Consider the following 26,899-nt stretch of genomic DNA (forward strand, 5'->3'; position numbering starts at 1 on the left):
ATCTCCACCCCCTGGATCTGGATCCAACTCCTCCCCCTGGATCTCGAGTGTTCTGCAGTGAGGGGCTACTGTGAATTTGGGACAGAAAAGGGGGTGTTTGTGTGAAACCTGCTTGAAAACAGTCATGTTTTGTCAAGTCATTTAATGCCTCTAGTGGACTGAAATGACTCCATTCAGCAAATGCTGTTACATACCCTAATGTCTCTTTCTCTCTCAGCATTCCTCTTCTGCACAGAGCTCTAATTAATCCCGAACAGATAATGTGGTGTGCGGCCTTTGTAATTACCACATGAAACTCTTCATTCTCCAATAGTCCGAATTTCATTTTAAATTTAAAAATTGGACCATAATCACAGATGCATATCACCTCTTCATCTTAATTGATAATTACTGCTGTGTTAATTTGCAGCCATCTATTATCACACATGCAGGTAGAGTTTTTATCAGGGGGCTGGGAGATGCAATTGAATCATACTGGAAGACTATTCGTCTAGTTCAGTGATTCTCCTCCTCAGATACGCAGCTAGAGGGAAGTTTCAAAGTTTTAAAATGACTAATATAGTGACTTATTGTTTCAAATGCATATTTATTGAAAATGTGTTATATAAAAGACAACATTTTGTACATATTATTAATGTATACAGTGATACTAGGTGCACAGATCATTCTGTTTTGTAAAAAGTTACATAGGAGGTTCACATGATTATCTCATACTACAATCAATAATACTTTTATTTATCATGTTGCCTGAACTCTGAATACAGAGAGAGTTTTTGTACCAAAATACATGTGAAATCATTAAACATGACTGAAATACTATCAAAAGTAAAGAATCTTAAAACAAACCCTATTTTAGTGGGGTAAAATGGCAGGCAGCCCATTCATAGGTGTGGATTCAGGTGGGAATGCTGTAAGCCCAGGAAGACGTGCGGTTCTCATCCTTCCTCTGTGTCAGAGGTTCTTTAGACTCTCCTTTCCTTTTCCTGAAAAACAACCTCTTTTCTTCATCTTCCTCTGTTTGTTTATATGACTTCACATTCAGGACAGTTAGCATGAGTGCTACATTTATTTATTCCAGACTACTAGAATTCTCAGTATGAAATAGTCATACTTTTCTGTTAAGCATGACCAAATCTATGTGTAAAAAAGTAAATATTCTAAGCTGTTGTTCATAGCGACACGTTTTGCATCTCATACGGTGGCTTAATATCCTTCCATAATAGAAAAGCTAAATTCAAAAAGAGTATATGGAGTGCTCTAAAATAACGCCCTTTCATCCTTAAACATGCAAGCAGACACACAGTAGTACACATATACCACAGTTTCAAATTGCCGTTGCAAAGATTGTACAATAATGTGCCAATAAAAGTGGTGCTGGAATGTGTTTATAACTGGATCTAGCCAATCATCCGAAGGCCAGCATTCATCCTACAGACACACAGGCATATGGAGGGACCGTCTGAGTGGGACTGAGTTACATATGGATCACTGTCCCTGCAAATGCTGCATCAGGACTCTAAGACGCAGCTTTGGCTATTAAGACGGGATATTACAAAGCAAAATTGTTAGTAAAAAACATGTAAACACCTGTCCATGATAGTGGGCGCACTGGTGCTTGCTCTAGAAACGTCGTACACATGGTAAAAAACAAATGGTGAGGTTAAACAGCCGCCGTCATCGGACTCTTCTGTCTCGGGTCCGAGTGTCGTGTTTCTCCGTACGCATAGCGCTCTGGGCTGCTGTTGCGGTAGCCTCCGCGGTTCATGGTGTCGAAGCGAGGGCCTCGGAGGGGTATGGTGGGAGAAGGGGGCACATCCTGCCGAAGGGGGCCTCTCTGCTGTGGAGGAGGGTGATAGAACCCTGAGTCATTCTGCCGAGGGTCTACCGGGTGAGGGTAGTTATCCCTGGGAGGGTAGCTGAGGTGGTAGCCTGACTGTGGGTTCGGGTAGTGCATAGGGTCCCTGTGTCCAGCCCACGGCTGCACCGGATACTCAATAGGTTCGACTGGTGCTCTTCTGCAAGACAGGAATGTTAAAGGAAATACAGTTAGGATCTGGAAGGAGATGGTCAAGCATGATTTTAGCTGAAAAACCAAGAGAGATGCTCGCTTAGAAAACATTTTAGCCATATTGGATTATCGGTTTATATAATCAAAAAACAGTAATATTGTGAAATATTATTCCAATCTAAAAACAATTCTATTTTAATTTATTTTCTTTCATTCTTGTAAATGGCAAAGTTGAATTTTCAGCATCATCAGTGTGGATATTCATCAAAGCGTGGAATTTCTCACTGAAACCACTGTCTACTCATGCTTCTGATCACTTTTAGAGGGAAAAGCTGCACATAACTGGTGGTCTAGGATCAATTTTTCTCCGTAATAATAGCATATTGGCAATTTGGCTAATGATCCAGTGTGTATCTGGAAAACATCAAAGGTTTCTATTTACAACATGTTTTTGCAATCAATCACAGACATGTCTGTTGATTCAATGGCCAATTAGAGGTGTTTAAAGGGTTAGTTCACCCAAAAATGAAAATTCTGTCATTTATTACTCACCCTCATGCTCGTTGCACACACGTAAGACCTACGTTCATCTTCGGAACACAAATTAAGATATTTTGATTAAATCCGATGGCTCATTGAGGCCTCCATAGGGAGCAATGGACACTTCCTCTCTCAAGATCCATAAAGGTACTAAAAACATATTTAAATCAGTTCATGTGAGTACAGTGGTTCAATATTAATATTATAAAGCGACGAGAATATTTTTGGTGCGCCAAAAAACAAAACAAAATAACGACTTATTTAGTGATGGCCGATTTCAAAACACTGCTTCAGGAAGATTCGGAGCATAATGTATCAGTGTATCGAATCATGATTCAGATCGCGTATCAAACTGCCAGCGGCTGAAATCACGTGACTTTGGCGCTCCGAACAGCAGATTCGATACACTGATTCATTTATGCTCTGAATCTTCCTGAAGCAGTGTCTTGAAATCGGCCATCACTTTTTTTTTTTTGGCGCTTCAAAAATATTCTCGGCGCTTTATAATATTAATATTGAACCACTGTACTCACATGAACTGATTTAAATATGTTTTTAGTACCTTTATGGATCTTGAGAGAGGAAGTGTCATTGCTCCTTATGGAGGCCTCACTGAGCCATCGGATTTGAACTAAAATATCTTAATTTGTGTTCTGAAGATGAACGAAGGTCTTATGGGTGTGGAACGGCATGAGGGTGAGTAATAAATGACAGAATTTTCATTTTTGGGTGAACTAACCCTTTAAGTTAGAATCCACACACCGCTCAAAGTGACATCCTATAAATTCATTGAGTGATTATTATTGTCATGTATGCGTGATTTTTTTTTCTCTCTTTTCCCACAAAAAAATTCTTTTGTCTCATTTGATTGGGTGGACCAGCCATCAAACTGAGAGGGCCAATACCCCCTTGGCCCTTATATAGCCTCACCACTGCTACCTACTGTACAATGTTCCCTCTAATTTTTTTTCTCGCTGAGCAAAACTTTTCTATGTTGAGCGCACATTTTGGCCACCTGAGAAAAAACATACTTTATATCAGACCTGTACAATGAAGGTAAACACACGCACGCAAAAAAAAGGTTTTATCATGCAACTAACTTTTTAATGTGCCATTTATATTTTATTTGACCCTTGGTTTAACATAGTGATATATTAAATCATATTTTTGAAAACAAGCAGTTCAGTCACTAAATTAAGCACATTTTAGGTTACTTGAGATTTTTTCACATTGCTTTGTTAACTGTACCAGTCTTTACCAAGAAATTCTATTTAAAAAATCATTTAAAAAGGAAAGTTAAATTCTTTATAATAATAAAAGCAGTTACACTGATGGTTTGGGACAACCATAATGTGTTTTTGTACACATTATGGTATGGTTTTGTAAATTATTAGCAACAGACAGTGTTAAACCATCAAAATTACATGTTTATTGCTTATGAATTGTGAGATCATTTTTTTATTAGGCTTACATTATAATATAATAAAATATATTATAATCTTGAAGGATTTAAACTGATATACAGTATTATATCAGTTTAAATGCTTCATTTTGTTTTAATATATTATAATATGAAAACTGAAGCATTTAAACAGATCTGATAGCTAAATATTTTTAAGAAAAATGAACGTTAACTCTTTTATAGTTGTCTAAACATCCCTGAAACCCACACCACTATCACACACAATAATCTATTTAAACGGAGGTATATAACTGATGTATTTTGAGTTTGCATGCTTCACCTGTGGTGGGTGTGATTGTAAATGTCTCAGAGTTTTGTTCATTCTGTGCCCATCATCCGTTATTTCCGCCACTTTTCATTAAAACATGACGTTTTATTTCACATTTCTTTTCGTTTCGCGTTGCCTCTCTCGTATTGAAGTATTTACTCCGCAAACATGACAGTATTCTTACCGCGACTGGTTTGGCTCAGGTCCGCGGCTGCTCACACGCGCTCACATCGTTCTCTTTCTATGAAACCTGTAAACCGGTTCTAACTCTATAGCGACAATAACTCTATAGCGGTTGACCAGAGCACTGCACTTATTTCTCATTTAAACTACAATTGAATGGATTTTCCCCGATTTTCCCACACATGATTTTTGTCCTCTGCGCGGCAATTATTCTTTCTGCGCGGCCGCGGCATCAGAAGTGCGTGGCCGCGCACGCGCGCAGCTTAGAGGGAACATTGCTACTGTATGTAGACAGTACACCGCCAGTCAGTTCACTAGGAGCTTTAGGAGTTGGATCTGCAGGATGTACACTAAAATGCTGCAGGGATAAGGAGCCTGAGGACGAACTGATAATACAGTAACCCCTAATCCGACCAGTGGCATTTTGTGGAGAGTGAGAAGGGGTGGAGGGAGGGCGAGTCCCGATATCATGATCCCGTGTTACATGCGCTGAGGCAAGCGTGACATACCAAGGACGTGCAACAGAAACATTTTAACACGTCTCAAGCACATACAACGTCTGGGACAGGGCCCGACATGCGGTCAGGGTCCCTGGAGACAGTAGACAGACGGCCATCTCTGGTTTCCTCACACCGGCTGATTAGGGTATAATCTCCACTGTAAGGCGAGACACTGCGCAATAATTCAGCGTGGATCACCTTTCATAGCACAATTCGCATTTTTCCGGCTCTTGCGCTGCTGTGCCCTGAATGCAGAGTTCCAGAGGCTTTAGCTGGCAGTTACATTACACCTCGGCTGAAAGACAGCCAGATTCAGGCCAATGAGAACGAGAACGAAAACAAAACCAGACAGAGGGCAGTACAATCGCCCGCTCACGCTGGACTGCTGAATCAGCTGTCTTTCCTTCCTACTTCACTTTTTTTTCAGGATTCTTTGATGATTAGAAAGTTGAAAAGAACAGCATTTATTTGTAACATTATAAATGTCTTTACTGTCACTTTTGATCAACTTATCTAATCTAACTTTTGAATGGTAGTGTATATATTTTAGTTTTATATATAATAATATATGTAATGATCAGTGCGATCGTCCGCTTTCACTGGAGTGCCGAATCAGCTGTCTTGCTTCCCCTCCTTCCCATTCCCGTCATACCTCAGGCTAGTATCAATGACAGCTTCGGCATGCCAGAAGTCTTAAGGGGCCTGGATCGTTGTGTTTGACTTTCCAGACCATCCCCATTAACTTATTTATGTGTACGACATGTATGTGAACAAGCTTCCCGTCTGATGGCTCTCTGCAGTATCAATTAGCTACTTTTAGCGCAAGACTGCCTGTGTATGTGTTTCACACATATTGCGTTACTCCAGCTGAATGTGGAAAACATCAGTCTGAATGCCCTTGACGGAAAGCACACTCTTTCGCTGTTGTCTCGATTCCCACTAAGGGAGGGTTTCCTGAAGACCTGGAGGGCAAGAAAACAGGCATTCCAAAAATCATCAGCATCATCTTAATCTCTCCAAAGCTGTGACCACCCATCCAGCGGGACAACTGGGCGTCTGGATGCACGCACTCCCTCCTGACCCTCTCAGTCAGACATTCTCGTATCACTGGCTGTGACGTCACAGTCTCAACAGTCTCTGATAAGCAGTGTGTGTATGTGTGTGTTTGCAAATTGGGGGCCAGTGAAGGCCAAAATCATCATTACTGCTGGAGATTATCAGCTTTACCACATGTGGTGGTTGCCTGCACCTGGTTCTGCCAGCTTATCCAAGACCTCACCTCAAGCCCAGAACATTAACAATTAATCTTTCATGTTCTCAAACCTATAGTCCTCCAACAAGCTAATACAAAACGCAAAGAGCTTATACTTCTGTTCTGGTTTAATCTTTTCTTGATGTTGAGTCCTACAGTTTTGATGAGTCTATAGGGACGGAAGGACACAAGAGGCCTGGTGGGGTGAAGAATGTTCCACTGTGAATACGATCAACAGCTGGGGAAAACAGCGGCACTGTCCATTCACTTTCCATGAACGGTGTACAAGATAGTGCCTGAAACACTTTTCCTTCTCTCTCTCTCTCTCTGGCCAGTGTAAGGAGGTGCTTAACCTTCAGAAAACATTGATTGTAAACCTCAAAAAAAGCTGTTTTATTTTCTATAGGTTTTCCCATTTTTGAAAACCTGTTGTAATCCATTAACATAAATAAATAAATAAATAAAATAAAACCTTTTTTTAAGAAAAAAGTCCAACCAAAAATTATTCAGAAATTTTTGACATATTTTTACTTTTCATTTATGTAAGTGAGGATAGCAAAATAAATAAATAAATAAATAAAAATTATAATTAGATTATAGATTCTATATTTTTGTTTTTAAAATATTTTCTAGAAATTAACATTACATCTACAATAAAATAAGATAAAAATGAATCAAACATGTTGTGCTTAAAATGTGACATTTTTGTTTAAAATTAGTTAATATTCTATAGAATTGAAAAAAAAAAAAAATATCGATCGCCACTTTAATTGATAAAGTCAAGAAGGTAGAGGCCTAGTGGAGCAGGCTAAAATCACCATTTTAAAAGACATTTTATGTGTTTAAAACTACAGTAGGACACCAATGTGTACCGTATTCCTGTAATGTGTCTACAGTATTATACTGACCCCCCTTCTTTAATTTGACCCCTTATGTCTCTCCCCCCAAAAAGAGAAAGCTGGGAAACCAGGAAGAGGCCTCATGTTTTTTGGAACAGGCATGCAGTCTGAGGATCAGTAAACAAGTTAAGAAGTTTAGAAACATTAGACCCGTTCTTTTCTAAGTATCTCATGGCAGTGAATTTAGTATTCAGTCCGTGAAATCCTGATTTTTCCTACTAAATGTGCTACAGTGGTATGTGGCCCACTGGGACACATTTCCCTCCTGGTTTAAAGACTGTGCAACTGCTTTTGGAGCTTGGTAGGGAATTATAAGACATTCTTGATGTGCAGTTATTTAAATGGTTTTGTGGGCTCAACAGCTGGGAGCAGCTGTTTTGAGCACCATGGACCTTAGTCAGGGTAGACGGCATATTTAATGAATTGAATAAAAATTAAGCTGTGAGGGATAGTACAGGCTGTTCAATAGGACATACTGTGTCACAGCGATGGGTCAGCTGGCAAATAAAATATACATAATTAAATGAATAATAATCATTCTTTAGTGGAAAAATATCGGCATCCACCCTGATTAAGCTCTGCACACACAAAAAGGACAAGGCATTAGAAAAGCTACCACACACAGTACCTACATACATTTTGAGCTTTACAAAACCATTCAGAATGATTATGGCATGATTCTCTTTTGATAGCCACATGGATAAACAGTGCAGACTAAATTAGTCCCCTGGGAAACTCCTGCAACGTAATAGCTAAAAAACGAAATGATCCTCCTTCACCGAATGAACAATGAAAGGTATATTAAAAATCTGCTGCCAGTTCTCCATCATGCAGTGAGCAGATGCAGGCAAAATTATATTGTGGGACTGTTTTACCATTACTTTCAAACGGTGATGACAGCCATAAGCCAGCATGTTATACATGGAGGCATCTTCACTTTCTCAGGCTCTTCATATCAGCCAAATTCCAAAGCGAGTAAGAGACTGCTGTCTTCATTTGGGCTTCCTAACCACGTTAAGCACTTATGAAAGTTGAGGTAACAAAGTTTCCCTCCTGAAATGAGATTTCATTACCAACTGAATGACTCTTTAATGACAGAGAAACCAAAACAAAAGAGCAATATAGGTAAAGTGAGAAATAATGAACGATAAACGCTTCAGTCGTCCATCACCAAAGAGAAAAGAGGGAAAAAAACAGAAGGTGCCAGCTGCTCACTCCTCAAACCTTCATCCTGGAACATCAACTCCAGTGTCTGATTGGCGAATGTTGTCTAGAGAACGTCTGTTTCTCGTTTTTTGGTGTTTCCATTGAGGACTGTCATGTTCTGCTGCCTGAAAAGCTCCTTGCTTGAGGAGTTTGTAGCTGACAATCATTTTTTGACAAGTAAACATTCAAACCAGAGTATCATAGCTATCCTAGACAGGAGCTGCCCTAAAATAAGTGCCATGTTTTGGAGATTACATCAGAGCTCCTACAGTGCACCTGGCTGCAGAAGTAACACCGTGGACCATCTGAAGGGCAGGCTGTTTATTCAGCTGCCCTCGGGAATCACGCACCTTACCCTCACACACGCAGACACATGGCCTACTGACCCCTGGCCGTCATATAACACCGGGTAGGCTCCCACCGAGTCCTGGGAGGATTATTTGGTTTGAATTCCAGCCTTATATTGGGAGTGGAGAAACTGAAGAAAACATTCAGCTCTCATAACAATCTTGGTGAACAAGATAGGTGTCTATCCATCAGAAATGTTATTGTATGACCTAGAATGTAATTATACAAATTAGGAATGATATTAGATTTATTTTGCCACATCTAATTGAATTTCGTCCTTAAATCGACTGCTTTAATAACTGAAGCTTCGCATCGCAGATGGCTTTGACAAAAGAGAAGTGAAAATGAGCAACTCTTTTACTCTAACTCTCTTACAACACTCAGCCTTGAGAGTGTGAAATGAATAGGCGTTCGTGTGTATGTGTGAGAACTGTATGAAAGGTATGCGATGGGTGCTACATGTCTTCAAAGATGAGTCAGGCGGTTAAGTGGTCTCATTCTCGTGAAGTCTGAAATAGATCCGTGGATTTTGCAGATCCTGCATCTCGGGCTGAGAATGCCCAAGCACGAATAATACCTCCCTGAAACTGTGCCAAATGCCAAGCTATTCCAAAACCTCAAAGCGAATTCTGAGCGCTGAACGAGTAATGATTGACCGCATTTGCCGCAGCAAGTGAAACCATCAAAAAATTTCCGCCAGCTTCATTTAATCATTAGCCTAATATTCTCCATCTGCTACCTGCCCAGTGTGGTAATGGACGCCGTGGCAGAACGGTGCTAAATGAGGTTTGCTCTGTAGAAGTCATGCTTGCCTGCTTGTCCTGCTATTGGACGTTACACGGTCTGGGCAGAAGCTTGCAGTTTTGCAGCTTATCGGACACCTATGAGCTCACCTGCGGGAGACTCCGAACAGCAATCAGCCATCATGTCTTTTTGATGCCAACGACAATTTACAAACCTGATGCGCCTCACAGGAGGATGCAAATTTCATGAATTTCAGAAGGAGAGGAAAATGAAAACTAGAAAAGGGAAGAAAAAGGAGGGGGGGAAAAGTGAGAAATCGGACGACAGGGTGAGGAGGTCCAGCCTAGCGCAGATGGTGGGTGTTGGTTGCCAGGGCAACATTGAACAGGCAGAACAATGGAAATATGGCATTATTTTCTGAGCTCTCATCAAATGTAACCTTCTTCCCTCATCACAAACTCTTTTCTGGCATTTGCAACATTGCAACTGACAGCTTGCTGGCTTGTCTAAAAGATACGAGAACAATTTACTGACATTTGTACAAACTGCTTCAACAGAGTCTTTCCTAAGGTTCGACAACAGCCGATTTTGCACTCATTTAGACTGCAAAGAAGACACACTAAGAGGTCTTCTGACACAGAACGTTCTTGATGAGGCAGATAAACAATGAGACCATTGTGACTGGTCTAAAGAGGTCTGGGAAGGCCCACCACCAGAAAATCCAAAGAGTGTGGGACTAGGGGAGAGATTCAGTGGGGGTGTTTCTTAGCTTTTTGAGAAAGGAATTGGTTAGTCTTAAAGGGTTAGTTCACCCAAAAATGAAATTTCTGTCATTTATTACTCACCCTCATGTTGTTCCACACCCGTAAGACCTTCGTTCATCTTTGGAACACAAATTAAGATATTTTTGAAGCAGGCCTCAACATATGATGTGATATTCATGTGATATTCAACAATATCTAGTGATGGGCAATTTCAAAACACTGCTTCATGAAGCTTCGAAGCTTTACGGATCTTTTGTTTTAAATCAGTGGTTCGGATCGCATATCAAACTGCCAGAATCATGTGAACTATTGAAATTTCAAAACACTTATGACGTAACGAAGCCTCGTTTACTGAAATCACGCGATTTTAGCGCTCCGAACCACTTATTCGAAACAAAAGATTCGTAAAGCTTTGAAGCAGTGTTTTGAAATCGCCCATCACTAGATATTGTTGAATAAAGTCGTTCTTTTGTTTAGTTTTGGTGCACAAAAAGTATTTTCGTCACTTCATAACATTAAGGTTGAACCACTGTAGTCACATGAGCTGTTTTAAATACGTTTTTAGTACCTTTTTGGGCATAGAAAAAGAAAATGATCTGGCTGGCCGTGCAGGCCTCACTGAGCCATCAGATTTTATCAAAAATATCTTACTTTGTGTTCTGAAGATGAAAGGTCTTAGGCCGGGTTCACACCGCAAGCAGCAGCAGAGCAGAAGCAGCGCGTATTTTTTCGGCGTCCATGTTAACAGATGAGAGCGTTCACACCGCACGCAGAGGCTGCACGGCAGCGCGGAGCAGGAGCAGAGCAGAAGCAGCAGTGCCGCGATCGTTTCGCCGCTGGGTCTATTTTTGCTGCGCTGCTAACGCTCAATTAAAGTGAAAGTACACCTTTGATGGACAAAATAAATATTGATTTCACACAAAAAGTGCTCAAAATGCACAGAATAAGCATATCTAGTGTGTTTTAACAAGAATTGAAGTAGGTCATGAAATAAAATCAATATTAAAAAATATTTATAGAAGATTTACTCATTTAAACTTGTTTTTAATTATTCAGTTTGGGCTAAAGTATGGTGTATTATAGTAAACTAAACTAGCCAGAAAATATGATATATAAACATTATTTTAGTTATTACACAGACAGCAATATAGGCTCTTGCATACCCAAATCAAACCTGAGTTTGCTGTCTTTTTCGCCGAGTTTGCAGTCTTGTAAACATGTTCATGCGTCAGATGATGTAAAACACAAAGCTTACCTCATTTGTGTGCAGCAATGGATGACATGAGGCTTTTATTTATTTTCTGTTTATATGTGAGTGTTGTACACCTTGCATGTTAACAAACTTTCAAGCCTAAGTTTAACAATGACCAATTATAAAAACAAATTTATAGCTGTCTTTGTAAAGAAATGCTCATTTTATATGTAGCTTCGAGCCGCTACTGTGATGCTGTACAAACGCTTCCAGTGTGAATACTCGCACGTCTCTGCAGCTGCAGTTCACGCTCACGCGCTGCTTCCGCTCTGCTGCCGCTTGCGGTGTGAACCCGGCCTTACGGGTGTAGAACGACATGAGGTTGAGTAATAAATGACTGAATTTTCATTTTTGGGTGAACTAGCCCTTTAAAGTGAAAGATAGGATGAGAAAGAATGAGTGATTGTGATTGATTTGTGCACTAAAGAACAGCTCCAAAAATGTACCTCTTGACCAGAGTTCATCGAGATGGGCCACCATCTGTGCATTCATCACCCAATTATCACTAAAACGGTCCAATGAAAGCCCTAACACAATGAAACACAACTTTGACTTGCCCAGTTAATCCAATAATCTGGAGGCAGGTGGCGAATGGACCTTCTGATTGGCTGACCTCGAGCTGAGAACACTAGGTAATGAGTGGGTGTATCAATGCACTAATGGTTATAATTAGACACACACGGCGGAGCTGCACGCTCTTGCGACGAGGCCAACCTTCAGCTGACTGCAAAAACCAGCGACCTCAGCGTGGGCCGGACACAGATTTGAAACTCTTCCAGTTTGGGATGGTGTACTAATGAAAGCGAGAGTCTGCCACAGGAGTTTTTGGCCAAGGTTTGGCCCCTTTTTTGTGTCAACACAAAAAAACACATAGTACCCAAATGGATATAGTAGTCACTTTGAACTGAGGTGATGAGCGTTATTTAGAAAGGAAATGGCTTTGAAAGTAGACCCCGGGGTGGTTGATACTAAAATCTGTTGTGATAAGCCATTTTGGAGGAGTGAAATCTTAGTTCACCCATGTAATGATGCTGCAGGGAAAATGATAAATACTTTATAAGTGTTTTAGCATTTTATTTCAATTCAATGAGTGCTATTAAAATGCCTCGCCAACACTTTTAAAAGTTCATCACTTGCAAGTTTTAGATTTCTTAATGTGTCTCATTTGTTATCGGTTATCCGTTTATAGTCTTCTGCAATCATGTGATGACAGATCCACACTTACATGTGCCAAACTCATAAACCGTGACCCTCACACTAACACCAGCGCTGTTTACACAGACCAGAGAGGGCAAACAGGCTGTGGACATTACGAGCCAACATTCACGCCTGTGCGATTGCCTGTTTGTTTGCGCTGGCCGTCGTGGTCGGTCAGGCTCAGCAAACACGGAAAGACGTGATTGAGACCGATAGAAACAACGGAAGAGACAGAAAGAGGCAGCTGTAACTTTAGGCGGCTCCAAAAATGTGCTCTGTGATCGGGTTACAGAGCTGCGACCGCATGGTCGTCTCCCTGGAGAGGATCAGGTGAATTCCCAGGATAGGAGGGCCTCAGAAGGCAGACACTCCAGATTTAATTATACGCATTAAAGAGGATTATTCAGCACTGCATGAGAGAGACAGATGACTACCTGCTCTCCCCCTCTCTTCCTTCCCCTCTTCTACTTTTCTAGCTTCCAATCTCTCCCCGATTTGTCACGAAGGATGCGGTATTAATGAGTGGATGTTCTTACCTGGGCAGAGAGGCGTACTGTCGCTCGGCATCCTCATAGCGTGGCGTCAGTCTGGGGTCAGGGTTTCTTACTGGCATCTGATAAATGTCAAGAAGAGAGCAGAGTGAAAATGAGAAGAAGAGGTTTACATGACACATATTATATTAGACTGCAATAAAGCTACTGTGGTATATGTATGGGGGTGTGGCAGTGTCAACAGGGCAGCATATACACAAAGCATGTTGTACACAATGTTTCAACGTGAGCAATTTTGGCTTCTACCGACATAAACAAATCAATATCAAACACAAAAGTAGCTGCTAATTCTCAAAATATCGCAACACACAACACTGGAATGCATTTTAAATAGTTGACCATGATTTAAACGTCACATTGAACATTGCTCTACTCTTGATCGTCACACTATATTTTAACTTAATATATATAAATCTATCAGAGGTTGCATTAGACTTTAACATTGTCCGGACATGGTCGTAAAAATTCCGTCATAATCTATTACTACCCGTCATTTTAATTTTCATATTTTAATTATAATAACACATTTAATTGCTTTTATTTTTGTTCACACTTGAACAAAAATAAAAGCAATTAAATGTGTTATTATAACATTTGAACAAAAATAAAAGCAATTAAATGTGTTATTATAATTAAAATATGAAAATTAAAATGACGGGTAATTCACACGTGAAATTTCTCTGTACTGTACTATTAGGCTATATGTTGGTAGCCATTAAAGAAAACGTAGTTTCATATATGTTTAAAAGTTTCATTATGTTTAAATAGTCCTATGTTATATTTTAAATTCATCTATTTGATTATGAAAAGTGAACAGCATGAGTAAGATGCATCATAAGATGCGCAATATATCAGGAGACATGGAGTGGGTCAGACATGATTTTGACCACATTAAGTTTTGTTTTGTAGAAAGCCTTTCTTTAAAGTGAATTTCATTTTGTAAAAATTGTATCTTAATTTTAATCAATGTTTCATTAACCAATTGCCTGGATGTAATAAATAAGAAGCAAATATAGCAGAAAATATAATCATGACATGGAGGCGCCAGCGCGATCACTTGCGCGTGAACTGGAGCGTGTCTTATAGGCTAAATGGACCAAAACCAAAACTCAGCGGCTGCTTGCCTCACAGACATAATAAATATATCTACAGAAAGCTTTAAATATCTACTTTAACGAAAACGAAATAATTCAAAACGAAAAGAAATAGGCTACTCTGATTATGTAGACTAAACCGAATGAAGTGCATTCTCTCTCTAGCGCGTCCATGAGGAGATGATGAGAGTCAATGTCAACTTCATCTTTGCAGCCGACGCTGATTCAGAAAACATTACTTTATTAATAAACAATTAAAATGTCTCCTTGCTGTTTTGGTCACATTCATGAGACCAATATCGATTCGTACCTCTTTGTAGGGTATATGCTGTTTTCAGTTGATGAATAAACAGTAGTGCGCCTCCCATCCAATAAATCGCAATAGGCTTAACGCTTTGTGTTGCTTTTGATATGGAACAAAAGTCTCAGATTTCAAATTCTGTCCATTTCATTAAGAAATTCAAGCAATAAATACCGTTGTGGCGCTCTTTAATGTGGCATGATAGATCAGCTTCTGGGTACTCGCCTGTGCGTTATCAAACGCATAGCAAAAAGATTCGTGCCAGTTTAATTTTTGTATTGGATCCAGTGCTCTGCTGCTACATTGGAGCGCACTCGTCACCAACTGGACAGGGGTGAGAATTACAGTTACAATTTACAGTAGATCACCCTGAGTGTAATCTGTCACCGTGACGGACGGCCTTCAGATTTTTCCGGCACTGATAACAAAATTCCGTCAATGACGGAAAATTTTCGGTTAACGCGACCTCTGATATTTTATTATATATATATATATATATATATATATAATAAGGAATATATATGAGGAAAGTATACTGGTTTGGTAAGAAGGTTGCATTTGTTTGATAAACAATACAGTAAAAACAGCAATATTGTAAAAAAAATACAATTTAAAATGACTGTTTTTCATTTATATATTTTAATATATTACAATATATTTTAAAATATTTTATATTTATTTTGATGGCAAAGCTGAATTTTCGCCAGCCTCAACTCCAGTCTTCAGCGTCACATGATCCTTCAGAAATCTTTCTAATATGCTGATTTGCTGCTCAAGAAACATTTCTTATTATTATCAATTGTGAAAACGCTTGCTGCTTAATGTTTATGTGTAAACAAGGATGCATTGTTTTTCAGGATTATTTGATGCATTCCCCAATAGTGAAAATGAATATACCAAAATGCATTTATTTTATGCCAAGTATACTACAAATGCATGTACATATTTATGCACTTAATATAAATACCCTGTACTTTTGGTATACTAAATTGATATATTTAAAGTCTGCTAAATTGGAACAACTAATTTTATACTTAATGTACTTAGATATACTTAAGTATATTTGATTGTGCTAAAATTGAACTATTGCGAGTATACTTTAGGTAAACTGTAAATATTTTGCATTTAAAGACTGATATTTTACAGTGATCATACTATCCTTACTAATAGTGATATTAAAATACATTTTTGGCTTAATATTATGAAATGTACATTGTGCAATAAAGAAGTACTCCAAATAAATTGTAATTATAATATTTCTATCAGTAAGTCTCAAGTGATATCAGTAAATATGTTAATGGATTTGTAGTATACTTAGTATGAAATAAATGTATTTTAAATACATTTTGGTATAGGTTTTTTTTTTTTTTTTCCAATAGGGTAGGAAGAACATAATTTATTTAAATAGACAATTCACATTTTATAACATTATTTGTCTTCACCGTCACTCAATTTAATGCATCCACGTTAAATAAAACTACAATAACTAAACCCATAATTAGACAGATGTAACAGCCTGTAATGAAACATGTCAAATGTTTGATTCTACCTAAACAGATTAAACAAAAATATGTGGGCAATTTCGGCCCCCACATTTAAAATACCTGTGGCATTTTTGCCATGATCCCTGGTTAATTTCTTAACTTGGTGTGAGGACACCTACTCCACCTAGGTCATGTCGCATTACTGTAGACTTCATCGTAAAGCATGAATTATCATGCGAGCGACTCATTCAAAGCCACATTCTAGACCAGCGCTGGCCCCGTCACTCTCTCTGCATTCATCACAGAGTCACCTTCCCCCTGAAATACCTGCTGTGCCCTGTAATCAAGCCATGAACGGCAGTGTGAGTTGCTCACAAAGGCTGCTTATTGGGGGATTTAGTACTGGGAGTCTTGGGGAGGGGGTAAAAAGCCAGATCCTAGATTATGTTTCCAAAAACAGGATGAAGACTAGGAGTCCTCCAACCCTCCTGGACTAAGCCTGACTCAAGCTCAAGGAAGAGCCAGATTAACTGTGCGCATTACATTAGCAAGATGAGCAATCTCTTAAAAGACCGGCTAAACCTCCCCTCATTCAGCATGCAGATTTGGGAGTATCTCCTGTTTCCTTCCTCTAAAGACCAACGCTTTCAACGGGATTTGCTCGCACTATTTGCAAGCATGCCCGTACAAAACATTCAGAAGCAGCATCTTCATTTCGGTGAGACTTTCCCCCATTTGTCTCGTAGGCTTCTTGTCCTTCTTCACCCGAAAAAGCAAAAAGATGACAGAGGATTGGGACTGTGAGAATTGTACCCTGACACATATAGGCAACTTAATAAATTATAAATACTGACATATAATCCATGAGGAAATTATTCCAGTAGATTTAGCAGGGCCTGACAGATGAAGGTTGGGGCCATTATGGAAAACTGGCTGCTTTTCCGAGGGCAATATGTGTGAAATTGTGTCATCTGTCTCAATGAGCTGATTTTAAATACACAGCTCGCCGTGCCACCACCTCTCTCTCCACCGTCCTCATAACGGCTGCCCTCGTGCCTGCATATTAGCCACATTTTTTCTCTCGGCTTTAAAGAAACTGAAATGTCTTCAGGGCTTCAATATATATGATGAAAGGACAGGCACACATTACCTGGAAAAAAAAGGATAGTTGAGCGAGGGGTCAGAATGGAAGTGCTTCTGAATGAAAGAGGAAATGTTCTCTGTTTCAAACAGACTCGCTCTATCTTTGCCTCTCCTTCACGCATGCAATGAACTCCATGAGTAACCGAAGTGGGCGTCTTTGAATGCTGATGATGGTGGAGATTATCATCATGTCCCTGGAGGGTTAAAGAGGAGAACTTATCTCCAAATGGAGCAGATATCACTATTCGACACGGTAGAAATACAGACCTCTGTGTTTAAAGTTCAATATTCGGTATAAGGATCCTTCCCCAACAGGCATCGGTATCTGACTGGATCTGTTCTGCTGTAATGATGGCAGTGATTTGCTTCATTATTTGGCTGTGCCCTCGCATTCACACCATGTTGCTAACTGTGTCCACACTCTGCCCTCTCACCATCTGTGCTTTCAACTCTGATTGAAGCTGCCAATCCATGCTGACCGAAAACCAGCCAATCAGGAAATAATGGACAAACTAAGGAGCATGAAAGGAACACCCCATAACCCTGAAGCTAATAACAGTGCATATGAGAATAAAAGCACCTTTCCAGAGACCTAGCCTGTGGCCAAAAAGGAGACCAAGAGATCAATGATGACTTCCCTCATTTAAGGGCTGATCAGATACAGAAGTGGTGTGGTACAGCGGTTAAGGCCGGTAACTGGAAGGTTGCTGATTTGATCGGAGCAAGAAGTGAGTCATCACTACTTTGCCCGAGGAGGTTTATAACACCTGGAGAGAGATATCCGTTAGCATTCCCATTCTTCTCAATGACACTTGCTCGGCTGAAAACAAGTGATTTCAAATCTGCCATCGTTCCTCATGGCCACAGAAGCATTTGAGCCAATCACCTGAGCTGCAAATGTCATATGACTAATCAATCTAGAACCCTGGGAAATTTACAGCATTACAACACTGATTGGCTGAAGGTAACATAAAATTGTGCACAGTATCATATGCTTTACAAGTGACTATTCTGAACTGTGATATGAAAGGAAGCCACTTAAAGGGATAGTTCAACCAAAAATGAAAATTCTGTCATCATTTACTCACCCTTATGTTGTTTCAAATCTGTACGAATATCTTTCTGCTGCTTAACACAAAAGAAGATATTTTGATGAATATGGGTAACCAAAGAGTTGATGGGCCCCAGTGACTTCCATAGTATGAAAAAAAAATGACTATGGAAGTCAATGGTAACTGTTTGGATACCGACACTCTTTTTTGTTCAGCAGAAGACATCAATTCATACAGTTTTGGAACAACTTGAGGGTGAGTAAATGAGACAATGTTAATTTTTGGTTGAACTGAGGGATAGCTGAATTAAATCCATTTCCTGCTTTTAAGAGACTTCAAAAGAAAAGAACACTGGTAAAACATTTGCTATACAACAGAGTGCAACAGATGGGTTTCAGAAGCTAATTTCCAATGGCTGAAAAAGAATGGAAAAAGATGCTAAGAATCTAACAATGGATAAAAAAGACTAATGAGAGCATACTAATCAGCAAAATCTTGACCCCTGGAGTTTTCCCCCAGATTGCTCTAGGGGGAAAATGTCCCTGTAATAAGTTCATGATGAAAATCTTGGGATGAAATTACTATCCTAACTATCATGAAACCTTAAAAGAGACTCTACATAAGAAGCGCACAGGAGAAACAACTTACGCACACAATCACGTCTTTGTCGTGCATCCAAACACAGTCATCACATATACAGTTGATTTTAACAGAGCTTAGTGTTAGCATGTTGCTAAACTGCTGCAACTGCACACTGCACATAAATATTAGGTCTGATTAAAATTAGATTAGGGCTATTTTTATTGATGCTTTGTAGGACTGAATGAAAATATATTAATTATCGATATTTCTCTAGACTTTGTCTTCCATTTTGGATTTTTATTGAGCTAATAAGTATCTAACTCCACAGCAAAATAATCAAATAAACTGACAAACTGGCTAAATTTTCATGTATCTGTGAAAACCCTTTTCTGACATGTATGAGTAGGTGTGTATGACTAAGTTGTCATTGTGAGGTGTGTGTGTGTGTGTGTGTGTGTTTGTGTTTGCTCAGGGGGCATCACAGGTCTCTCTCTGGAGAGTGTGTATTCATCCCTCCGCTCTGAGCTGCACAGGGCTCATGCATATGTAAAACGCAGATTTCATCAGTCTGATTTTACAGTTCACTGCGGGCTAGGTAAACAAATGAATGTGAGAAGGGGAGAGGTGGAGGATGGTGTGCTGGAAGGGCAGGGTGGGGTGTGGTGACTCACATCCTCAAACAGGCATCACCCCAGGCCTCATTAGAGTCACCTCACCTGCAGGCGCCACTAAAGAAATCTCTTGATCTGACCGTGCAAACTCTAACCCTCGACATTATCGAGAGTTTGCTCAAGCTGGCCAAACTCGCAGAGCTGGAAATGGCACTTGTTAAATGTTAATAACTCATAAATGAGTTTATTCATGAAGAAACCTTTAGTGGTACAGATTAATCTGTCCTTTTCACGCTCTCCTAACTGATGCTGAACAAAATACGCTGTGTGATCAGCCTCCTTAAATGCTAGGTGCATTCTATCAATACATTCGACTTGTGCTAACACAAGTCATACACGTCTGGTGGCACATAATGATTGATAAAGAATGTTAAATATCAAAACACAGCATACCTGGTCTATGTGAAATTGTAAGGTTCGAGGCATATGCATCTAAAATCTATGACCTGGTAAGTTGTGCATCTATTTTGTTTTTGCAAGTTATTTGCAAATGTTAGTTTCAGAAGGTATATAAATAGCAGACGTTCAGCTTCAGGAAACAGATGCAGTGGTTATTTGTTAGAAAGGCTTTACTAGATACACTCAACAGTGTTCGGCAGCAGCGTCAGTTTATCTGCTTCAAAAACAGCAATGTCATGTAGCTTTTATATTGCTAAACTATTTTACCGATAAAATCATCAGAGCAGCGCTGACAACTCGTTTCTGTGTGAGCGTGTGACCGTACTGCATTTGTGCGCGTTTGAGTAGGAGAGAGAGCGGAAGAAAGACAGTATGTGCTTTCTGTGCATAATAGCATAATTTTGAGGCAAAAACGGAAATAATTTTTATCCTATTGTTTACTATTTTTATTTGCTTTATCAGTGTCGTTGTGGGTTTTGGTTCTTTTGCAGTTGTAGGAACTTTGAAATGACTGAAATCATTTGGAAAAAATGATATGGACATGTAATGCGTTCAAGACCTGCCTGGAACTACTTTAGCTGTGCATTTCCCTGAAAATAATTGCACTCTTTAGAACGTTCATGTGGTCCGACCCAACAGACGAGCTACTGTAGCTCAAATTGCTCAAGAAGTTAATGCTGGTTCTGACAGAAAGGTGTCAGAATACACAGTGCATCGTAGTTTGTTGCGTGTGGGGCTGCATAGCCGCAGACCAGTAAGGGTGTCCATGCTGACCCCTGTCCAACGACGAAAGCGCCAACAGTGGACACGTGAGCATCAGAACTGGACCACGGAGCAATGGAAGAAGGTGGCCTGGTCTGATGAATCACGTTTTCTTTTACATCACATGGATGGCCGGGTGCGTGTGCGTTGCTTACCAGGGGAACACATGGCATCAGGATGCACTATGGGAAGAAGGCAAGCCGGCGGAGACAGTGTGATGCTTTGGGCAATGTTCTGCTGGGAAACCTTGGGTTCTGCCATCCATGTGGATGTTACTTTGACACGTACCACCTACCTAAGCATTGTTGCAGACCATGTACACCCTTTCATGGAAACGGTATTCCCTGGTGGCTGTGGCCTCTTTCAGCAGGATAATGCACCCTGCCACAAAGCAAAAATGGTTTGAGGAGCACAACAATGAGTTTGAGGTGTTGACTTTGGCCTCCAAATTCTCCAGATCTCAATCCAATCGAGCATCAGTGGGATGTGCTGAACAAACAAGTCCGTTCCATGGAGGCTCCACCTCACAACTTACAGGACTTAAAGGATCTGCTGCTAACATCTTGGAGTCAGATACCACAGCACACCTTCAGGGGTCTAGTGGAGTCCATGCCTCGATGGATCAGGGCTGTTTTGGCAGCAAAAGGGGAACCAACACAATATTAGGAAGGTGGCCATAATGTTATGCCTGATCAGTGTATAACACACACAGTGAAAAACAGTGAGCTAAATTGATTGTTGACTGTTACGAAAACTTTTGTTGATTCCACAAATATCAATTAATGCACATTTACCCCAAGTTCTTACTAAATCCATGAGAAAAGCATTGATTGCACAAATAAATATGCACAGTTGTTGTTTTTTTTCAAACCACATCTATTTAAACAAAGACAACCCTAACCCTATAAGGCTCACAACCCTGACTTTATCCTGCAAGCATCATCCAGCAGAAGAAAACATCTTTCTCAAGTCATTTCCAGGCCTCTAATCACTTGTAGCTTTCATAATCCTCCTCAAAATTCTCAAAAAATATTTTAGTCTCATCTTAACAAGACATCAAAAAGTGTGGAAAGTGTGTCATGACAGTAAAAAATCGCCAGCAGATTGTTCAAGAATCTGTCCCCTGCAGTACTCGACCTGGGGTGACGACGGGCAGCAATAAACACTGTAGCATCTGACTGACAGACACGCTGGGTGATGTGTGTCAGAGCTAAGCTTCGTAATGAAGGCCATTGGGATGGCATGGTGGGAGAGCAGGCCGGTGCTGTATCCTCCATCCTACTCGTCCCCGCTCCTTCAAAGCTAATGGCCTACAGAAAGCCATTTCACGGCGTGCCGAGCAGAGGAGAGGAGAGATGAGAGGGCAATTCAGGCGGAAGAGACTGACACAGCCAGTCGTAAAGCGTCCTCCCCATCACTTCGTACACTGCACAATCCATGAGCCATCAGCACCATTACCTGGACCTCCGTTCGCCCCAGCCCACCCGTGCTGAAACTTATTTTGATGTATTCATCCCTGACGCAAGACTAAAAATGGCAGGCCCTCGTCTTTAAAGTCAACATGAAATGACGTTAAATTTAGTGCTAGAGCAACTTTTGGCAAGACTTAAGAAAAGCTGCATTACCTAAAACGACACGTACTGTAGATAGCCATTTGCCAACTGATTTTCATTCATACCTTGGTTATGTTGACTGAAAAAAAAGTTTTTCAGAGGTGGAGCAAGCAATGTGTTAATATTTTTTTTGTTTTGTTTTGCATGGAATGATATGCAAAATATTGCACACATGCATTTAAGTGAGACAGTATATCGTAGATGACTTTAGAAAACAGAAAGTGTGCTGGGCTCTATAGGTAGAGACTGTTTAAAATGCTCTAAGAGTGAGAGTGGAGAATATGCTGATGTTTTTTGACAGGACATATTTAATCTGAGACATGCTGTTCTGTCATGTGAAGGACTGGAGCGATATTAATATCTGCATTGATAAATAGGCTCCATTACTCCATCACGTTCAGCACTCATAAAACACAGTCAGCGACGGGCAACATAAAAAGTCTGGGGAAGAAAAAAAACCACACTGCAGACAGCTAATAACATCCAGCTCCTTTGCAATTTGTTAAAATCTGGCTTTCACTTTGCAAAACGACAAGCTGCGGTGAAAAATGAAAAGCCCAGAATTTGGGCTACTTTTCCAGCTGACTCAAGTATTTCGTCATCCATCAGCGGCCTGTGCACAAGTGCGTCTCTGCCAGTCATTACTTACGCTCAGACATCTGATCACTTCCTCTAAAGGACATGAATAACCAGACATGTCAATTCTAACCGAAGGGCGATCATTTATTCCTCTGAGCTGGTCATATGAATACTGACAGCGCTCCAAACACGCACCGCTTCCTTCTGGGAGTACGGGAGGGAGATGAGCAGAGAAGGATATGTCTCAATCTGTGATTGTACATGAGAACAGAGTCAGATCTGGCATAATGATGCATGCATAACCAAAGCCCTCACTGGAACAGACTGGTTCCCTTGGGCCGGAGTGGCGGATCTGGCCCTCTCAGTATGTGGTTAGCAAGGGAGAAAGCCTGGGTTAGGTGCACGATCAATAGCAAAAAGGAAATCAATGGAAAATTACCTTAAATTTATGAAAGGCCTGTCATCGTTTACTCACCCTCATGTCTTTCCAAACATGTAGGATCTTCTGCAGAATATAAAAGAAGATATTTTGGAAACCAAAGAGTTTTGGTTAGCATTGATTTCCATTGTATGGTCAAAAACCTTTCAAAATATCTACTATTACTAGGTTTGGATCAACATGAATAAATGATAAAATAATTTTTACATAATTATCTCTTTAAATAGTTATTTCACCCCAAAATTAAAATTCTGTCATTAATTACTCAACCTCATGTCATTCCAAACCTTGTAAGGCTTTCGTTCATCTTCGGAATACAAATGAAGATTTTTTTTTTGATGAAATCTGAGAGATTTCTGTCTCTCCACTGACAGCTATGCAACTACCACTTTATTGCTTAAAAAAGTTCATAAAGAGATTGTAAATCTAATCCATATGAATTGAGTGGTTTAGTGCAAAAAAAGAGACATGATCACTTTATATGATGAACAGATTTAATTAAGGCTTTTATTCACACATAAACATTCATCAGCGCACACATCAGTTGTGGGCATACTTTTATGAATTAATATGTTAATAATTTTATGAATCAATATATCATTACTTTTATATTTAATATGATTAGGAAGGGCTTTTATTTCAAATAAAGGTTGTTCTTTTGAACTTTCTATTTACCACAGAATCCTGATTTTTCAAGAAAATATTAAGCAGCACAACTTAAGCAGATTTCAACATCGATAATAAAAAGAAATGTTTCTCGACCTCTAAATCAGCATATTAGAATGATTTCTGAAGGAACATGTAACACTGAAGACTGGAGTAATGATGCTGAAAATTTAGCTTTACCATCACATAAATAATTTACATTCAAATAAAATAGAAAACAGTCATTTCAAATTGCAATAATATTTCACAATGTAACTGTTTTTACTGTATAAAAACTCCTACTGATCCCAAACTTTTGAACGCAAGTGTAAATTTATATGCAAATTTAAAAAGAAGAACAATGACATGCAATACTGTTTGTTAATGCTTGATGTTATCAACATATGTTATGGTGTTACTGGGAAGTTTTTAAATTGGGGGTCTCATGATTGGCGATTGTTTGGTTGGCAGAACACTGGGTCTGTAAAAGTCAAAAACTCCTTCAAACTCCAGAACCGTTTGGCCTGAAAAAGTGTAATCTCAAACACCAATCTCTCTCCACACACACTCCAACGCATCCACCCACATCCAATCAGCCAAAACCACAGGCCCTCTTCTGACTGTTAATTGAGTTTAGCCAAAGTGCTGCCATTGCACAAGTGATGTGAGTTATAGATTATAAGAACCTCTCACACGGCCATCGATTCCACACAGGGTAAACGGCCCAGCGCAGGGCCAGAGAGAGCTGATGTGAGCTGAACGCTGCTCTGAGGATCTCTGCCATTTAATTAAGAGGAGGAGAAGGTCAAGGGGCAGGTGTGCAGCTACAGCGCTAATGCAGTGAGGTGAATATGTTTAAGGCATGTTCATGAATTAAAAGAGAAAACAGAAATGTTACACTGCTCATAATGCATGCTGGAACTGGAGTTGAGCTGCAAAATGATCACATTCTAAAATAACGGTCACCTTAAAATACTCAGGCCCCATTTACACTAGCGCATTTTTGTTTTAAAGGTGCCCTAGATTCACAAATTGAATTTATCTTGGCATAGTTAAATAACAAGAGTTCAGTACATGGAAATGACATACAGTGAGTCTCAAACTCCATTGTTTCCTCCTTCTTATATAAATCTCATTTGTTTAAAAGACCTCCGAAGGACAGGCGAATCTCAACATAACACCGACTGTTACGTAACAGTCGGGATCATTAATATGTACGCCCCCAATATTTGCATATGCCAGCCCATGTTCCCAACAATATGAAAGGCATTAGACAAGGGCAGCCAGTATTAACGTCTGGATCTGTGCACAGCTGAATCATCAGACTAGGTAAGCAAGCAAGGACAATAGCGAAAAATGGCAGATGGAGCAATAATAACTGACATGATTCATGATAACATGATATTTTTAGTGATATTTGTAAATTGTTTTTCTAATTGTTTCGTTATCTTGTTGCTAATGTACTGTTAAATGTGGTTAAAGTTACCATCGTTTATTACTGTATTCACGGAGACAAGAGCCGTCACTATTTTCATTTTTAAACACTTGCAGTCTGTATAATTCATAAACACAACTTCATTCTTTATAAATCTCTCCAACAGTGTAGCATTAGCCGTTAGCCACGGAGCATAGCCTCAAACTCATTCAGAATCAAATGTAAACATCAAAATAAACACTGTACTTACGCGATTAGACATGCTGCATGACGAACACTTTGTAAAGATCCATTTTGAGGGTTATATTAGCTGTTTTAACTTTTTTTATGTTGTTTAAGGCAAGCGTGAGCTCTTGGGGCGTGGAGCACGAGATTTAAAGGGCCACACACCCTGAATCGGCTCATTTCTAATTATGCCCCAAAATAGGCAGTTAAAAAAATGAATAAAAAAAAAATCTATGGGGTATTTTGAGCTGAAACTTCACAGACACATTCAGGGGACACCTAAGACTTATATTACATCTTTTTAAAAAATGTTCTAGGGCACCTTTAAAACACATACGTAAAACACTGTTGTTTACACTATGCCGAAAACGCTGCATTGGCCATTTTAGTTTGAAAATGCTGGGGTTGCGTTTCAGTATAAACAGACCAAAACGGAGACTTTTGAAAACAATGGCGTGGCTGCCCACATCCGCTCTGCGTGTCCTTGACGACCATGTAAACAATAACATAGAGACTGAACTGCAATCTTTACTGGCTTTGTTGTCATTTTTAGCAGCCATTGTACAGTTAAACTCTGCATTTTTTAATACTGCAGCTACCTACACGTGCAAGAGGCAACTATTTACACTTGTACATACATGCCCAGTGTGTATGAACGGTCATGTGACATGCGTTTTCGGCTGTGTAGTGTAGACGGAGATCGATTCTGAAACGCTATGGAAACGCCAGTTCAGATGAGGATCGTTTTCATTTTAAAACGAAAATGCATTAGTGTAAATGGGGCCTCACTCTGGGGGGTCAGCTAGAATATTTTAAACTTATGCGTGAAAGGGTTAAAATCTGAACAGATTTTAAAGCACTGGGATCATATACTTGGTGACACTGTAAATGGTTACAGAAACAGGGCATCTTACACTAAATGATTGAGGGTCACGCACTACTAGACTTCAAGTCACTCCAAAAACAACAAACTCACGCAGAAACTTACGGTTCGAGGCTAAGAGTTGCATGACAAATGAAAACACAATGCATTCTGAAATCAGCTCAAAATATCAAACATCATCTGACTGGATGAAATCATGATCTGTGTCCATCATACACTATACGATTTTCTGTGAAACTGGTCAAATCCAATTTGTAGGCTCTGAATTTCGACAACCGGCATCGGCTTGAACAGACTGCAAATCAGGGCAAATGTCTGTGCAAAAGTTAGTGAAGTGTATTCTAGCCTTTGAAGTTTTTTTCTTAAAAATTTTTACATTTCTTTAAAAACCATGTTGTTTGAATTCGAGACACAATGT

General features: G+C 39.7%; 1 protein-coding gene across 9 annotated transcripts in view; it reads right to left on the reverse strand.

The window, feature by feature from the left end:
• Positions 1–566: 566 nt before the first annotated feature.
• Positions 567–26,899, reverse strand: part of pard3bb (par-3 family cell polarity regulator beta b) — a 449,216-nt gene continuing 422,883 nt past the window's right edge. For 8 of the 9 annotated variants that reach the window (XM_048193363.1, XM_048193369.1, XM_048193368.1 and 5 more), the window contains 3 exons: positions 23,330–23,359; positions 13,160–13,236; positions 567–2,015 (listed from right to left, as the gene is read on the reverse strand). In XM_048193363.1, the coding sequence (XP_048049320.1) occupies positions 1,661–2,015; positions 13,160–13,236; positions 23,330–23,359 (462 nt within the window). In that variant the 3' untranslated portion in view covers positions 567–1,660. The remainder of the gene's footprint in view (positions 2,016–13,159; positions 13,237–23,329; positions 23,360–26,899) is intronic. The other variant, XM_048193366.1, reaches the window with a different exon arrangement.

This window comes from Megalobrama amblycephala, linkage group LG6, assembly GCF_018812025.1.
Source record: "Megalobrama amblycephala isolate DHTTF-2021 linkage group LG6, ASM1881202v1, whole genome shotgun sequence".
Classification (NCBI taxonomy): Eukaryota; Metazoa; Chordata; class Actinopteri; order Cypriniformes; family Xenocyprididae; genus Megalobrama; species Megalobrama amblycephala.